General features: G+C 41.3%; 1 protein-coding gene across 1 annotated transcript in view; it reads left to right on the top strand.

The window, feature by feature from the left end:
* LOC140196780 (ubiquitin-conjugating enzyme E2 D2-like) overlaps nt 1-18,771 on the top strand; it is a 44,817-nt gene that overhangs the window by 2,185 nt on the left and 23,861 nt on the right. The window contains exons 2-5 of the mRNA XM_072256556.1: nt 5,532-5,595; nt 12,418-12,449; nt 12,530-12,607; nt 16,660-16,765. Coding sequence (XP_072112657.1) covers nt 5,532-5,595; nt 12,418-12,449; nt 12,530-12,607; nt 16,660-16,765 — 280 coding nt within the window. The remainder of the gene's footprint in view (nt 1-5,531; nt 5,596-12,417; nt 12,450-12,529; nt 12,608-16,659; nt 16,766-18,771) is intronic.

Raw genomic sequence — 18,771 nt, 5'->3', positions numbered from 1 at the left:
CTGCTTGTAGAATTGCTAGAAAGGCAAATCAAAACCCCGGTTTGACTGCAAAAGACCTTCAGGAAGATTTAGCAGACTCTGGAGTGGTGGTGCACTGTTCTACTGTGCAGCGACACTTGAACAAATATGACCTTCATGGAAGAGTTATCAGAGGAAAACCTTTCCTGCATCCTCACCACAAAATTCAACGTCAGAAGTTTGCAAAGGAACATCTAAACAAGCCTGATGTATTTTAGAAACAAGTCCTGTGGACTGATGAAGTTAAAATAGAACTTTTTGGTCGCAATGAGCAAAGGTATGTTTGGAGAAAAAAGGATACAGAATTTCATGAAAAGAACACCTCTCCAACTGTTAAGCATGGGGGTGGATCGATCATGCTTTGGGCTTGTGTTGCAGCCAGTGGCACGGGGAACGTTTCACTGGTAGAGGGAAGAATGAATTCAATTAAATACCAGCAAATTCTGGAAGCAAACAGCACACTGTTTGTAAAAAAGCTGAAGCTGAAAAGAGGGTAGCTTCTGCTTCTAAACACACCTCAAAATCCACAGTGGACCACCTCAAGAGGTGCAAGCTGAAGACTTTGCCATGGCCCTCACAGTCCCCCGATCTAAACATAATCGAAAACTGAGGGTAGACCTCAAAAGAGCAGTGCATGCAAGACGGCCCAAGAATCTCACAGAACTAGAAGCCGTTTGCAAGGAAGAATGTGCGAAAATCCCCCAAACAAGAATTGAAAGACTCTTAGCTGGCTACAGAAAGCATTTACAAGCTGTGATACTTGCTGAAGGGGGTGTTACTAAGTACTGACCATGCAAAGTGCCCAAACTTTTACTTCGGGCCCTTTTCCTTTTTTGTTATTTTGAAACTGTAAAGATGGAAATAAAAAAGTAATCTTAAAAATATTAAAGAAATATGTCGTCTTTAACTTTATTCCTTTTGGAAATCAGGTCATCTTTTACTCGCTTAGCTTTAGCTATACACAGTAACAGAAATTTTGACCAGGAGTGCCCAAACTTTTGCATGTCACTGTATCTAATAGTCTTTTAGGCACATCAATTTGATTCCCTAATGGATTTTGTGTCTTTTCAACTACTTTGAATAAAAATGTAGCAGAACCCAAGTCAACTGTTTCATCACATCATGGGTGATATTTTACTTAAGTACCACTTTCTTGAAATAATCCCATGTCCCTGAATTTCCCATAAATTTAAAAAAAAACTGTTGATCTCTTGAGTACGTTCATAGACTGAGTGACTGCAAACTTGGGGAGGGAATTCTGAAGATACATTAGCTTCTGGGTAAAGATTTTTTTCGTTATTGCTGTGCCTGTTCTAAGCCTGATAGGGATTTTGTATGTTCCTCTGAGATCACCTCTCATTTAATATCTGCAAAGTATAGATTTTAGCTTCTCTAGCGTTTCCTGAACCTATTGTACCATCGCTTAAATATTTATGAGCTATTATGGAATTTAAACAAACCTGCCTGGCTTCTACAGAAGTATTATAACCAAACAATTGAAGAGAATGAGAAAGTTGCATTTGTGCAGTACAACGTTCATCTAAAAAAGACGTCAAATAAGTGTGATCGTGTTTCCATACCAATAGAGCATAAGTAGGTTATGTAGTCCTTTGCAGTTACTAGATTTTCCCAATATCCCTCAATTTTGTTATTTTGTCTTCTCTCATCTTGAAAATGTACTGGCAGATTCATTAGCTGTTGCAAATCACATCTGAGTTCTATGCAGAAATAAATTGAAGGAAGAAACAATCAGGATAGGAGAATCAGTTGATGTTTACCTGGATTTTTAGAAGGCCTTTGACAAGGTGCCACACATGGTTTACAAGAACGATTCTAGCATTTGGATAAAGCAGTGGCTGATTGGCAGGAGGCAGAGTGGGAATAAAGAGCCTTTTCTGGTTGGCTGCTGGTGACTACTGGTGTTCCACAGGGGTCTATGTTGGGGCTGATTATTTTTACATTATATGTCAATGATTTGGATGACAGAATTGATGGCTTTGTTGCAAAGTTTGCAGATAATATAAAGATGGGTGGAGGGCCAGGTAGTTTTGAGGAAGTAGAGTGGCTACCAACAGATTAGGAGAATGGGCAAGGATATGGCAGATGGAATACAGTGTCGGGAAGTGTATGGTCATGCACTTTGGTACAAGAAGTGAAAGGGCTGACTATTTACTTAATAGAGAGAAAATACAAAAAACTGATGCACGAAGGGACTTGGGAGTCCTTGTGCAGGATTCCCTGAAGGTTAATTTACAGGTTGAATGTGTAGTGAGTAAGGCAAATGTTAGCATTCATTTCAAGAGGACTAGAATATAAAAGCAAGAATATAATGTTGAGACTTTATAAAACACTGGTGAGGCCTCACTTGGAGATATTGTGAGCAGTTTTGGGCCCCTTAGAAAGGATGTACTGAAACTGGAGAGGATTCTAAGGAGGTTCACGAAAGTGATTCCAAGATTAAATGGAAGAGGTGCAGTCGACGTTTCAGGCCGAGACCCTTCGTCAGGACTAATGTTAGTCCTGACGAAGGGTATCGGCCTGAAACGTCGACTGCACCTCTTCCTAGAGATGCTGCCTGGCCTGCTGCGTTCACCAGCAACTTTGATGTGTGTTGCTTGAATTTCCAGCATCTGCAGAATTCCTGTTGTTTCCAGGATTAAATGGCTTGTTATATGAAGAGTGTTTGATAGCTCTAGGCCTGTATTCACAGAATTCAGAAGAATGAAGGATGACCTCATAAAACATGTTGAATGGTGAAAGGCCTCGATAGAGTAGATGTGGAGAGGATGTTTCCTATGTTGAGAGAGTCTAAGACCAGAGGGGCTTCCTTTTAGAAGGGAAGTGGGGAATTTATAGTATATATGTGGAATTCTTTGCCACAGGCAGCTGTGGAGGTCAAGTCTTTATGTATATTTAAGGCAAAGGTTGATAGATTCTTGATTGGTCAGGGCATGAAGGGATATGGGGAGAAGGCAGAAGATTGGGGCTGAGGAGTAAATGAATCAGCCATGATGAAATGGCGGAGCAGACTTGATGGGCCAAATGGCTTAATTCTGCTCCTATAGTATATGGAAGTTAATAGGCTTGTGAGAGAGAATAAGCTGCAGAACTGAAGAAATGAGAGATCATTTGGTTGAAAAATTGGATGGTCTAATTAATGTTGATAGAAGGCAAATTGGAGTTGTGGATATTGAAGAAGATTGTAAAACCTACATGGAGCAACTTGCAGTGAGTCACAGTGCTCTCCTGTAGAGCTGTTGTATTCATAGGTGAGTTGTAGTGGTTCCAGGTCCTTGGTCAGGCAGGAATTAATTCTAGCCCCAGCCAACTTACTCCTAAAGTAAATGGCAGGACCTTTGAGCACTAATGAACAGAAGAATCTTTGAGTGCAAAGTTGCAACCAAAGTAGGTAGGACAATGAAGGTGAACAGTATCTTGTCTTCATCAGTGGACGTATGGATTATAAAAGTCAATAAATCATATTGCTGCCATGTAAATATTTTACATTTCTGCCCTGGAAAAAGATTTTGATGATCTAACCTGCATCTCTCGTATTATCCTTCCATCATGTTGCCCCTCACACTCCGACATTCAAGTCTGTTCAGTCTCTCCTTGTAGTCAATGTACTTAAGTTTAGGCACCATCTTGGTGAACCTCATTTCTGCCTCTCTCCACATTCTTCCTGTAATGTGGCAACTAGAACTACACACAATGCTCCAAATGTGGCCTCACCAAAGTTCTATACAGCTGTAACGTGAGAGGATACGGAATACAAGCTGAATTTGATTGGACACTGAGGTGCAAATTGTCATTGGTTATGTCTCAAAAGGAAGTTCAGAAGAGGGAAGGAGTTGATAGCCAGAGACTACATTTTGTGTGACATACCACCAGTATTTAAATAGCAGTGTTGAAAGAGCAGTGGGAATTCTCAGGCTGTGGAGAGGCAACGAATAATAGTGAGGTAAGGCACTGCTATTCTACTTGTACATGGTGCTGGATTTACACTTTCTAATCCTCTTTGACTGTGGTACGACACATCTGTGGTTATGACCCTAACATTTAATTCCAAAGTTGTGATTTTAGGCCGTCTCAGATTTTCTGATAATTTGCTGCCATTGCTCTTCCAGGTAGTGGTTTCCATAACGTAGAACTTTTTCTTTGAAATTAAAATCCCTCTGTCCACGGGTGTGTGATATACCAACATCAGATTTGTGTACATTTGTTTTTTACTGAATTCTATTCATTCATGCTTTTAGGTCGTTAAAAAATCAGAATCAGGTTTATTGTCACTGAACTAGGTGATGATAATTGTAGCAGCAGTATGCCTGTAACAAATTGTTATAACAGCCTTTAGTAATTTGTTAAAGGCATTACAAATTACTATAATTCATAATCAAAATAAATACTTATTAGTCGCTGTTGGTCAGGGTCAGCCATGGCTGCTGTGTCCCAGTTGTCTACGTTGTTTGTGCAACGCCATCAGTTGGTATGCAAGTCAGGCAGAATGATATTGAGAACAAGCTGTTGCCCATGTGGCAGGCTCCCCTCTCCATGCAGCTGGTGAATCCAAAGGAACGGCAGAGGCTGATACCGTTTGGCACCAGCGGTGTCACAGGAGTTGCCAGTCATCGTTGAATTCAATGTAGGACTGCCTTAGTGACTCCAGCTCCAGATTTCCCCCTTGAGAGTTTAGTCCCAATGCCTTTCCCATGAGTGGGTATAGCTGCAAGGCAGTAGAGGTTTGAGTTAAGGGTTTTCCTTCTAGTTGAGCTGCCAACCACAGCTGGCAAGCCCCATCTGCCCAGAACAACTGGTTTTAAGCCACCAATAACCCGCCTGTGCATCTCCTTTTGTCAGAAGAAATAGTTCCGCCGGGCTTAGCTAAGTCACATGCGAAGGCCAGGAGCTGGGCTTGGTTTCAAAGGCTATTTGAGATGCCCACCATTTAATAAATAGAACTTACCCCTACAAACCCCTTCTCAGTTATGACAACCTTAAGGTTGGGGGGAGGGTAGTGAGGATAAGCTCCCACTACCTATTAAATGCTTGCAATAGTGCACATCTCAATTAAAGAAGTACTACAAAAGAGTTTTTGGAATACCTTTAAACTTAAGCCGCTTCAAACTGCGTCATCTCCTGTTTCCACTGCAATAAATTTAACTTTGATTTCCTCGTTTGCCTATCTCCTTCTAACTTTGCTGCTATCCGGTATCCATACTACAGGCATGGCATCATGCTTCTAATTTCAGTAATAATTTCATAACAGTGAATTTGAAAAGAATAACAATCTGCCAGTGAAGAACAGGTATCGTTGAAAGAAATGACCATGGACCTGGCAGAGTACAAGTTCTGTTAGCCGCTTTATACTGGCTAATCAATATTACAAATTCACAGGATGAATTTCTAATATAGTAGCTTTGAAATTTCTGACAAGCCATGTCCAACAATCACTTTTACAGACTGATTTTTTTTAAATTACTGAGCTGTAACTGTGTTTTCGTTTTTAAATCTAGGAGCTAAATGATTTGGCTCGTGATCCTCCAGCACAGTGTTCTGCAGGCCCAGTTGGAGATGATGGTGAGTATTTTAAATGAACTGTATGTTAATAAAGTGAGTTGTACTGACAATATTTAAAAACAATTTTAAAAAAAAGATTGCTCAGTGGAAGCATCCAGTGCTTAAGAGCCATGCACGATTCCATCAGATATTTTTCCCTTGGTTTTCACATTTACTTCCTGAATCCTCACCATATGCATTAGAGACGTGTAGTTCACGTGAAGATGTACCTTGGCTAACAACCTTCAGTGAAGAATAAAAAGCTATTACTCTTTCAGATCTGCAGCATGTTTAGGAATTTTTACTTGGGTTGGGTTTGCTGTTCAGTCAGCACATGGAAAAGTCTTGATCTGGGTAGACTTTGCTGTGGCAATTTTGTTGGTCAATGTTGACAGATCACTTGTTCTGAGTTTTTATCAGCCAGAAAGCAATTAGTATCGTTTGAGTCTTTGATACACATCTTCTCCAGTTTGCAAGCCCGCCAATATATTTAAATTGTAAAATGTATCTATTCTGGTAGTCTCCCAAGACACTCAATTGTGTGTACAGGCAATACACATTTGTAACATTAAATAATTTTGAATAACTTGGGGAGGATCCATAATGCTTTGGATTGTTAAAAATAGAATACCAATTAATACCTAATTCTTATCTTCTAAAGTTCTAGTGTCTCAGGTGGTTCCTGCAGTTTGGAGGGTGGCAGATATAACCACACTTACAGAAATGCAGGATTGAGAAAAGATATTTATTTTATTTAACGATACAGCACAGAGTAGGTCCTTCCCTCCTTTGAGCCACGCCAGCCCAGCAACCGCACAACGCCGATTAACCCTAACCTGATCGCAGGATAATTTACAATGACTACCTAGACTTTGTACTGTGGGAGGAAACCACAGCGGCCAGAGTAAACCCATGCATTCCATAGGGATGATGTTCAGAGACTCTTTACAGAATGGTGCCAGAATTGAATTCCAAACTCTAGAATGTCCCAAGCTGTAATAGTGTCATGCTAACTACTACAGTACCGTGGGCGGTAGTCCTAACTTACTTGTTTACATCAATGTTCGGGAGGATTAAGTCATCGGTAAGAGGTGTAAGAATATAATACCTAGAAAAGAATGTTAGGATTTGGCAGCTACTCTATTGGAATACTTTGAGGATGTCGCTAATGGAGTTTAAAATAAAAATGAACTAATCTAGGTGGTGTATTCAGATTTTAAGAGTTTTGATAGGATCCCATGCAGGAGATTGGTCAACAAGATTAAAGTACACAAGACTGAGGGTAATGTCCCGGCATAGATTGAGAATTAGTTGATAGACCAATTAAGAGGGGCTTGGAAGGATATTGTCTTGATGAAAGTATATGGGACGAGGCCAAAGGCCAGGTCAGCATAGACTGGATGTTCAGTGCTGTATTATTTAATGGGATTACCTGTGTCTGTCTTGGGTTGAAGGGCGTGTCCAGTAGTGTAACACAGGGATCGGGGACAGTTCTGGAAAATGGTTTTAAAGTAGAAAATCAGCTCAGATTCGGTCTTGCCTTTCAGCACTGCTTTTGACTTTCTGGATATACCACGGAACTTGTCATCTAACTCTTGGAGTCTATGGGCTCCCAGTTAACACATCAGATAATTGAGATGTGCAATTATGTCTAAAGTTACATTGTTTTTGGAATTTATAGGAAGATTTTTAATGCTAGATTTTGAAGATTGTTGTTGATTTAAAGTTAACCATTTTCCAAAGGCAAACAGTTGTCAATCTTTGTGTCGCTGGTAGTCTTTTGCTGATTTGTACCTGACATTCAGCATGATTACAGGTTTAACCAATTTTCAGTTTAAGTGTCACAGAGAGCAGGCCCTTTGAGCAGCAATGTCTGTGCTGACCATGACACCAATTCAAGCTAATTCTATTTGCCTGTAGATGTGCTATATCTCTAGATTCCTTGCCAGTTCACGTCTCTCTAAATACCTCTTAAGCATTGCTGTTGTATCTGCTGCCATCCCCTGGCAGTGTGTTCCAGGCACCTCGCAGTCTTTGTATATTAAAATTACTTGCCTCATAAATCTCCATTGAACTTGTCCACATCCTCACCTCCACGCCACCTGAAACTGTCCTCTAGTATTTGACATTTCTACTGTATCTATGCCTCTCATAATTTTATATACTTCTATCGGCTCTCTTTAGAAGGCCATGTCAACGCAAATGGGTATGAAATAAAGCAGCCTATGGGATTGTTGCCTCAATGTCAGAGATTCTGATTCAATCCTGTCGTTGGGTGTTGTCCTTATGATGTTTGTATGGTCTCCTCGTGACTGCATGGGATTCTTCTGGTTGGTCCAGTTTCCCTGCCACTGCCCAACCTCCATGTGTGCAGGTTGGTAGAAAAATTGGTGTCTCTAAATCTAGATGATTTGTATAATCTGGGGCAGGTTGAGTGAATGTTGGGAGAATAAAGTAATCAGATTAATGTAAAATTTGTGATGGTTTGTGTGGATTTAGTCATAGTATAGTCATAGTCATACTTTATTGATCCCGTGGGAAATTGGTTTTTGTTACAGTTGCACCATAAATAATTAAATAGTAATAAAACCATAAATAGTTTAATAGTAATATGTAAATTATGCCTGGAAATAAGTCCATGACCAGCCTATTGGCTCAGGGTGCCTGACCCTCCAAGGAAGGAGTTGTAAAGTTTGATGGCCACAGGCAGGAATGACTTCCTATGACGCTCTGTGTTGCATCTCGGTGGAATGAGTCTCTGACTGAATGTACTCCTGTGCCCAACCAGTACATTATGTGGTGGATGGGAGACATTGTCCAAGATGGCATGCAACTTGGACATTAGCCTCTTTTCAGACACCACCGTCAGAGAGCCCAGTTTCATCCCCACAACATCACTGGCCTTACGAATGAGTTTGTTGATTCTGTTGGTATCTGCTACCCTCAGCCTGCTACCCCAGCACACAACAGCAAACATGATCGCACTGGCCACCACAGACTCGTAGAACATCCTCAGCATCGTCCGACAGATGTTAAAGGACCTCAGTCTCCTCGGGAAATAGAGACGGCTCTGACCCTTCTTGTAGACAGCCTCAGTGTTCTTTGACCAGTCCAGTTGTCAATTCGTATCCCCAGGTATTTGTAATCCTCCACCATGTCCACACTGACCCCCTGGATGGAAACAGGGGTCACCGATGCCTTAGCTCTACTCAGGTCTACCACCAGCTCTTTAGTCTTTTTCACATTAAGCTGCAGATAATTCTGCTCACACCATGTGATAGAGTTTCCTCCCGTAGCCCTGTACTCAGCCTCATCTCCTTTGCTGATGCATCCAACTATGGCAGAGTCATCCGAAAACTTCTGAAGATGACAAGACTCTGTGCAGTAGTTGAAGTCCGAGGTGTAAATGGTGAAGAGAATGGGAGACAAGACAGTCCCCTGTGGAGCCCCAGTGCTGCTGATCACTCTGTCGGACACACAGTGTTGCAAGCACACGTACTGTGGTCTGCCAGTCAGGTAATCAAGAATCCATGACACCCGGAAAGCGTCCACCTGCATCGCTGTCAGCTTCTCCCCCAGCAGAGCAGGGCGGATGGTGTTGAATGCACTGAAGAAGTCAAAAAACAGGACCCTCACAGTGCTCGCTGGCTTGTCCAGGTGGGCGTAGACACGGTTCAGCAGGTAGACGATGGCATCCTCAACTCCTAGTCGGGGCTGGTAAGTGAACTGGAGGGGATCTAAGTGTGGCCTAACCATAGGCCGGAACAGCTCCAGAACAAGTCTCTCCAGGGTCTTTGATGCACCAAAGACCCTGTTTCAGTGCTGTATGACTCTGGGACTTCGGAAAGTTCCAGAGCGTTGAACTTAATCCTTAATGTGTGAAGAAATTGGGGCTCTGTGATAGTGGAAACGAAATGCTGCAGATAATGTCTGCAAACTCGTTTTCATCTGAATAGTTCCAAAGAGCTTGGCATTCAGTGAGTAATTTGGGCCTATGAAATAGCAGGTTTTGAGCTTCTAAAGTTGTCTTCTGGAGAATGTGTTCTGAGGCAATTTGAGTGAAATAATGGGAGCTATGGCTTTCTGAAGGTGGCTCATTGTTTGAGGTGGATTTAAGTTACAGTGCAGTTCCTTTTGAATGAAGTAAAAATCAGGTCTAGCATTCTTTGACCTGAAAATTTGAAAATGCTCACAGCAGGTTGGGTTTATCTGTGGAGAGGGAAAGTAAATTAACATTTCGAGTTGAAATATGTCGATTAGATTAATATATTATGTTCTTTTATTTTTTTTTGGGGGGGTGGAGTGGAATTGATATGGGCAGTCCCTCCATCATCATCATGATTTCAGTGTATAGACCAAATGAGTAGAGTATTTAAACACTTGTGGACAGGCAAGAAATGAAAGTTTATCGTGGCTGGATGGGAAAATACAAAGCCACGGCCTTATGAAATGGCAAAACTTGAAGGGCTGAACAGTTTACACTTGCTCCCAATTGATATGCTTTGTGTTATTGTAGATCAATATGTTGAATGGTAAACTGGTGACTTGAATTAGAATTAATTACTTGATTCAGAATTCCTTGGGTTATTTTCATTTTGCATCTACAGGTTTCCCCCGTTATCCGAAGGTAGAGCGTTCCTATGGAATTGCTTGTAAGCCGGAATGTCGTAAAGTGAATAAGCAATTACCATTTATTAATATGGGAAAAATTTTTGAGTGTTCCCAGACCCAAACAATAACCTACAAAATCATGCCAAATAACAGTAACATATAGTAAAAGCAGGAATGATATGATAAATACACAGCCTATGTAAAGTAGAAATACTTTTCTGCAGCACTGTCTAGCACAGCGAAAATCTTGCAGAAGCGCTCTCTGCAGAAACACTCTCTCTGGTAACCTTTAAGCTATGAAGCTGCCAAATCATACCAAATAACACATAGAAATACACAGCCTATATAAAGTAGAAATAATGTATGTACAGTGTAGTTTCACTTACGGAATCGGGAAGACTCCAATAAATTGCAGTTTTGTCACAATTAAACACTTATACGAATAAGCACCTGATGCAATCGGCAGTCACCTCTGATCTGGGCTGACATTTACGTGCTGGGCAGCATCTAATTAATTAGCTTGTTTATTTCGGCTTTTTTCTTAAAGATGTGCTGGGTGCGTTCCGACTACTGCTGCACCGCTGCATTCTTCGTGGCAATGTATCGGTCTGCGGCCCGGAGGTTGGGGGCTACTGCTTAAACTACGAAGCTGCTCTCGCCTCAGAAACCGATCAAACCACCCATGACTACCTTTAAATTCCACTTTCGCAACACTTTCATCACCATCGTCCAGTACTTTCTGTTTCAGCTTATTAAAAAGACTGACTGATTTCTCCTTAAGTATAAGAAAACTTAACGGAACACCACGCTTTGTATACCCATCAATCTACTCAAGCAACAGACTTTGCATTTTATCCATTATTGTATGCCGACTAAGAGGGACCACTTTGCTATGAGCAGAACCAACAGTAACATCGGCAGCTTTCAAAGTTCTTTCTCTCTCTCTGTATAAATAGTGCGAATGGTGGACACAAGCAAGTTCAACGCGCGGACAATATCCTTACTTCATTCACCACGATCGTAATGCTTAATTATGTCCAGTTTTACACTGTGTAACACTCTTACGAGCTCTTTTAAGCTTTTCCGATACCTTAGAACTCATCTTGCTAACGGATGCACAAAATAAATCGAGATAAAGCACGTGTTTAAGCAATGCCGGCTAGAATGCAGTTCCGGGGGAGGAGCTTGGCTGTTTGGGTGTGCGCTGCCTTTTTTCATAACAGTGAAAATACCTTCTGTTAGCGAAAACAGATAACTAATGTAGGTCTTTCATAACAGCGAGGTGTTGTAAACCGAACGTTCAGAAAACGGGGGCCACCTGTACTAAAAGCTTTGGATGTGGTATATCAGATCGTCAACAAAGATAACCTATTTCTAATATGCTTCTTGGTATATAGGGTTACATTAAGGAGAAAAAGATATCCTGACACTAGGTCATAACAAGTTACAGTTCATAATTCTGACTTGGCAAATCCATCTTGGGCAAGTATTTAATACACAAATCTTAGTTGTAATAGTTTCCTTTTATGTATGGATTTCACAGTGGTACAGTGATGTACATTTTGGAGATTTATTTGGCTAACTGAGGCTTTTTTCATTACCTCTATTTTGGTTACACTATATGCTGCTTATAGTTGAGCCAGCCTGTCCACTTGGTTCTGTCCTTCGAAATGCATTTACTACATTTTACTCATAGGCATGAATTTGCTGGGTTGGATTTGAAATGTTTTTCCATTGTAAGGTTTCAGTCTTAAAGTTATCTGCTCAAATTCTAAATGAATTCCTGAATTTTCCTGCATTCTGGCTTTGTTAAACTTAGCGATTCTGGTTTGGTGAGTGGTTTTTAAGCTGGCCCTTGTTGGTTATCAGCCACCATCGACTTGGAGAAGAATGAAAGTTAGTGTGCCCATTTTTATCCACCTTGCAGCAATGTGTGGAATGCAGTTTGTTACTATGACTTTAGACGAAAATAAAGATAGAAAATCTGGAAATGCTCAGCACGTCAGGCAGAACCTGTAGAAAGTGTTGAAGACTCTCATCTCTTTCATAGATACCGCCTGATCGTCTGGCAATTTCCAGTGTTTTACACTTTCTTGTTTTATTTGCTTTTTTTTTGTTTTATCTGCCTTTAGACTAAGCTTTGAATATCAAATGTAATTGTATAAATGTATTAATTTGTTTTAGTTTTTTTTTGTTGTTGGTATAACTAATCAATTTTTCTTTCTTCTTTAGCATTTCACTGGCAAGCAACGATCATGGGACCTGTAAGTATTTGTTCAAAGTTTGATAATACAGATTTTTATTGTTTGAAGGATTATAAAATTAATTTTATTTTTCTCTATAGAATGACAGTCCATATCAGGGTGGAGTCTTTTTCTTGACAATACACTTTCCTACAGACTATCCATTTAAACCACCTAAGGCAAGTATAGCTGTTGTCGCCTATCATGATTAACTGTTAAAGTGTCACATTTTGTACTATTTGAGCACTGACAGATTCAATTAATAAATTTAAAGATTTGAATGATTAGTGATTTTTTTTCCCAACCACACTGCCAGGTCATGGAACATGGAATTTCCTCTTTGCCTAGCCACTGATTCACATCTGAATATCTACCCCTTGTGCATTTTGATAAATTAGAGGAAATACATTTCACATTACTATGTCCTTTAGGGACGCTCTTGAACTATAAAATTAACTTTGAAGGTAGTATACCTTCAAATGATTTACATCTACCTTTTGAATTCATCTTTAAAAATTCAGACACAAACTATTTAATCTCTCTTGATAGGACAATACTCTAATCTCAGGAATTTCCTAGTGAATTTCCAGTGCTACAATATCTTTTATTTTTGGATCTCAAGGGACCAAGTCAATACACAGTATTATTCCAAATGAGGTCTCACTAACAGACTGTAAAATTGCAACAAAACCTCTCTATTTTTATATTCCAACCCAGTTGCAACCTGTCTCTCTTCACCATGTTAGACTAGGTTCATGCAATAAAACAGTGGTCCCCAACCACTGGGCCGCGGACTGGTACCGGGCCGCAAAGCATGTGCTACTGGGCTGCGAGGAAATGATATGATTTGTCGATATGAAGTGATATGAGTCAGCTGTACCTTTCCTCATTCCCTGTCACACCCACTGTTGAATTTGAACGCACACGAGGTCATCAGTCGCCTAAGCGCAGTGATATCCTTGCGCCAGGAATCACTGGTTGGCCTCGGGTAACCGGCTGTTTTGCGCGGCCTGCGAGAAGTACCATTGGTACTGTCCTGGAGTGCGGACAGATGGGTGCTGCCTCTAAACCTGTTTAGCACACCGAATGTTCGTGGGGAACCCAGTGCTAAAATATTGGCAGACGACCTAATTCAGGCTCAGGGTTTCATAAGTAGCAGAGCAGCTACCTGGCAATGATCTACTGAAAGTCATCCCTCAAGCCAAACTTTTGTTGGCTGATAGATCCTATCTACCCACAAGGGGGGGCGGGCACGTACCCTGTCGTGCCCTTCGCTCGGTTGGTCACTCTCTTCGAACTGCGACCACCATGGTCCCGGCATGGGGACTTCCGGCCCTTACCTTGTCCTCTCACCCCACCCACGACCAGCCACACCTAGCCAAGGCGTCTGGCAACAGGCGGGCAGGCGGAGGCTGTCTAATGAGGCAATGAAGCCCTCAAAACTGCTTCGGCACCTTGAGTCCAAGCACCCTGCACTTGAAGACAAACCCGCTGAGTTTTTTGAGCGGAAAGAAATGTGAGCAAGTGCTAAGAGCCACGAAAACTAAATTGCGGAATAGACTGAACATAAGGAACCTCATTTGAGTATTGCTGTCTCCCATCACCCCTCGATGGGACCCTCTTGTTGCAGGTTCCCACTGATTCAGCAATATTGGTGTGTTGCAATGATTTTATATGTTCATACGAAAAAATATGTGGTGTATTTAATATCCAAATGTCACTATATTCATGTGAGGAAAATATGTGCTGTGTTTAATATTAAATTCGTTAGATAAACCCTTTTAGAAACAAAATTGAGTGTATTAGTTACTTTTAAGTGACTAAGTGACTTATAGTTGACTTACCACCTATATTCCAGTCGTAATTAACCCCCCCCCCCCCCCCCCCCCGGCCGGCTGGTCCGCAAGAATATTGCCAATATTAAACCGGTCCGCGGTGCAAAAAAGGTTGGGGACCTCTGCAGTAAAACACCTAAATCCTTCCGGGCTTCATTCACTTAAAATTTCTCCTCATTCAGATAATCTACCTTTTGATTTCTCTTCAAAGTTCAGAATCTTGTTGAAGTTCAAAGTAAATTTGTTATCGAAGTACACGTATGTCATACACTATCCTGAAATTCATTTGCTTGAAGACATTCTCAGTAAATAGAAAGAAACAACAGAATCAATGAAAAACTGCACACAACAGAGACATAAATAAATAATGTGCAAAAGACGACAAACTGTAAATACAAAAAGAAAAGAGAAAATAAAAAATTAATATGCAATAAGTATCAAGAACACAAATTGTTGTGTTCTTGAAAGTTAGCCCAGAGGTTGTGGCAACACACATCAAAGTTGCTGGTGAACGCAGCAGGCCAGGCAGCATCTATAGGAAGAGGTACAGTCGACGTTTTAGGCCGAGACCTTTCAGGGTCGCAGCCTGAAACGTCGACTGTACCTCTTCCTATAGATGCTGCCTGGCCTGCTGCGTTCACCAGCAACTTTGATGTGTGTTGCTTGAATTTCCAGCATCTGCAGAATTCCTGTTGTTTCGAGAGGTTGTGGAATCAGTTCAGTATTGGGATGAGTGAAGTTACCCCTCTGGTTCAAGAGCTTTTGTTGAGGAGTAATAACTGTTCCTGAAATTGGTGGTGTGGTACTTGAGGCTCCTGTACCTACTGGCAGCAGTTTGAAGAGAGCACGGCCTGGATGGTGGAGGCCCTTTATGAAGAATGCTGCTTTCCTGTGACAGTACTTCTTGTAGATGTGCTCAGTAGTGGGAAGGGCTTTACCTGTGATGGACAGTGGTCTATCCACTACTTTTTATGTTTTTTTTCCATTCAAGAGCACTGGTGTTCACACACCAGGCTGTGATGCAGCCAGTCAGTCTACTGTCTTTTATACATCTGTAGAAGTTTGAAGAATTTTAGATTAGATGCTTTGTGCTAACTTTTAAGAAAGTAGAGATGATGCAGTTACGTTCTGGACCCAGAACAAATCCTCTGAAGTGATAATGCTGAGGAAGTTGTTGACTCTCTCCACCTCTAATCCTCTGGTGTGGACTGGCGCATTGACTTCCAGTTGCTGACATTGACTGAAAGGTGGTTGTTACGGCACCATTCAGCCAGACTTTCAATCTCCTCTGCAGTGCCAAAAAACTATTCACCCCCTTGGAAGTTTTCATGTTTTATTGTTTTACAACATTGAATCACAGTGGATTTAATTTTGCTTTTTTGACACTGATCAATAGAAAAGACTCTTATGTCAAAGTGAAAATAAATTTTTACAAATTGGTCTAAATTTATTACGATTATTAAACAATAATTGATTGCATAATTACCCCCTTCAGGTTAGTATTTACTAGATGCACCTTTGGCAGCAATTATAGTCTTGAGTCTGTGTGGATACGTCTCTTGTCAGTTTTGCACGTTTGGACACTGCAATTTTCCCATATTCTTCTTTAAAAAAACTACTTAAGCTCTGTCAGATTGCAGAGGGATCGTGAGCGAACAGCCCTTTACAAGTCCAACCACAAATTCTCAATTGGATTGAGGTCTGGTCTCAGACTTGGTCACTCCGGGACATTAACATTGTTGTTTTTAAGCCATTCTTGAGTAGCTTTGGCTTTATGCTTGGGGTCATTGTCTTGTTCAAAAACAAATCTTCTCCCAAGTTGCAGTTCTCTTGCAAACTGCATCAGGTTTTCTTCTAGGATTTCCCTGTATTTTGCTGCATTCATTTTGCCCTCTACCTTCACCAGCCTTCCAGGGCATGCTGCAGTGAAGCATCCCTACAGCATGATGGGCCTCACAGTAGAGATGGTGTGTTTTTGATGATCAGCGGTGTTTGGCTTGCACCAAACATAGGGTTTAGTCTGATGGTCAAAAATCAATTATTTTGTGTTTTTTATAGTTAATGTGGATCGCTTTATAGAGATTTGTTTTCACTTTGACACGGAAGAGTCTTTTTCTGTTAATCAGGGGCAAAAAAGCCAAATTAAATCCACTATGATTCGATGTTGTAAAACAATATAACATGGAAACTTCCAAGGGATGAATACTTTTTGTAGGCACTGTATATGGAGAGCTGAATTAGTTTTAGTTTGGTGTTTGACACTGATTGAAATGCTCCATTTTCACTTTTCGGTGAATCATTGGTCATTGTGTTAATCCAAAAATTGTATGAGGTAAACTTAGATTGCGTTGTTTTGTATCTTATCAACTGAAAAAATGTTTTTTTTATGCTTTCAGGTTGCATTTACAACAAGAATTTATCACCCAAATATTAACAGTAATGGCAGCATCTGCCTTGATATTCTAAGATCACAGTGGTCCCCTGCATTAACTATTTCTAAAGGTACAGTGACATTAAGTTTTTGCACATTTCAGACCAAATGACTGTCTTCTCCTGAACCAAATGGATGTCAGGGTTTAAAGTTGATCAATCAACTAGGCTATTAGCTGCACTTGTGTTTTAGTTTTTTTGAATGCAGGTTTTATTGCAAGGGCAGATTTTGTCAGTCACTGATTGTCCTTGAAAGAATGGCAGTGAGTTTTGATAGCAAAAGCCATGACAGATGTATAAAGAAAATAATTTTGAGCACCTCAGTTAAGTCCCTTCTGCTCCAGTGGTAAAAAGCTCGAGCTCATCTGATCTTTCCTTGCACGGTGCTTCGCAATGTTGTTCTACACTCAGTGGCCAGTTTATTGGATACACCTGTACACCTTGCTAATGCAAATATCTAATCAACTCAATGCATAAACGCATGTAGACATGGTCAAGAGATTCAGTTGTTCACCCCGAACAAAAAGCATGCAGTGAGCAGCATTTCTGTGGGCAAAAATGCTTTGTTAATGAGAGAGATCAGAGGACTGGTTTGAGCTACAGGAGGGCGACAGTACTCAAATAACACACACAAAAAATGCTGGTGAACGCAGCAGGCCAGGCAGCATCTATAGGAAGAGGTACAGTCAACGTTTCGGGCCGAGACCCTTCGTCAGGACTAACTGAAAGAAGAGATAGTAAGAGATTTGAAAGGGGGAGATCCGAAATGATAGGAGAAGACAGGAGGGGTTGGGATGGAGCTAAGGCCTTCTATGTATTGGTGAGACCTGACGCAGGCTGGGAGACCATTTCGCTAAACACCTACGCTCTGTCCGCCAGAGAATGCAGGATCTCCCAGTGGCCACACATTTTAATTCCACGTTCCATTCCCATTCTGATATGTCTATCCACAGCCTCCTCTACTGTCAAGATGAAGCCACACTCAGGTTGGAGGAACAACACCTTATGTTCTGTCTGGGTAGCCGCCAACCTGCTGGCATGAACATTCACTTCTCTAACTTCCGTTATTGCCCCACCTCCCCTTTATACTCCATCCTTTTATTTATTTATTTTTTCTCCCTCTGTCCCACTCCTTGCCTGTCCTCTGGGCTCCCCTCCCCCTTTCTTTCTCCCTAGGCCTCCCGTCCCATGATCCTCTCTCTCCCTTCTCCAGGCTCTTATCCCTTTTGCCAATCAACTTTCTAGCTCTTAGCTCCATCCCTCCCCCTCCTGTCTTCTCCTATCATTTCAGATCTCCCCCTCCCCTCCCACTTTCAAATCTTTTATTATCTCTTCTTTCAGTTAGTGCTGACGAAGGGTCGCAGCCTGAAGCGTGGACTGTACCTCTTCCTATAGATGCTGCCTGGCCTGCTACGTTCACCAGCATTTTTTTGTGTGTGTTGCTTGAATTTCCAGCATCTGCAGATATCCTCGTGTTTGAGTACTCAAATAACCTCATGTTACAACAAATCGTGTGCCAAAGAGCATCTTTGAGCGTACAACATGTTGAAATGAATGGGCTACAACACAGAAGTTACTCTGGGTTCCACTCCTGTACCTAATAAAGTGGCCACCTTTGACCTATATCTCCTTTGACTCGGTGTGTTTACTTGTAGTGTGGTGACCACTGCATACGGCTGTGATCTAATCAGTGTTGTGTTATGGCTCTTGCATAATCTCTCTGCTCATGTGTTCCATGCCTTGAATGATAAAAGTCATGTGCCTTTTTAACCACCTTATGGATTTGTTCTGTTACTTTAAAAAATTTTTGGTGTCTATGCCACTCATTAAGTTCCCTGCAACTATTCCCTTTGTTGCTTCAATCTCCTTATCTACCATCACATAGAAGTAGATCCTTTGATTTCCCCCCCTCCCCCACCACCCAAAGTGTTCCTGCCAGCCTTTTTGCCCATCAACACTGATCCTTTTTTTACACATTGGGTCTGTATCCACTATACCTTAACTATTTAACTGTCTGTCTAAATGATTTTTAAACATGACTGCATCTGCCTCAGCTGCCACCTCTGGTAATGTGTGCC

The sequence above is a fragment of the Mobula birostris genome, chromosome 4 (assembly GCF_030028105.1).
Source record: "Mobula birostris isolate sMobBir1 chromosome 4, sMobBir1.hap1, whole genome shotgun sequence".
Classification (NCBI taxonomy): domain Eukaryota; kingdom Metazoa; phylum Chordata; class Chondrichthyes; order Myliobatiformes; family Myliobatidae; genus Mobula; species Mobula birostris.
The sequence above is the reverse complement of the archived record's forward strand: the minus strand, read 5'-3'. Positions and strand labels throughout refer to the sequence as shown.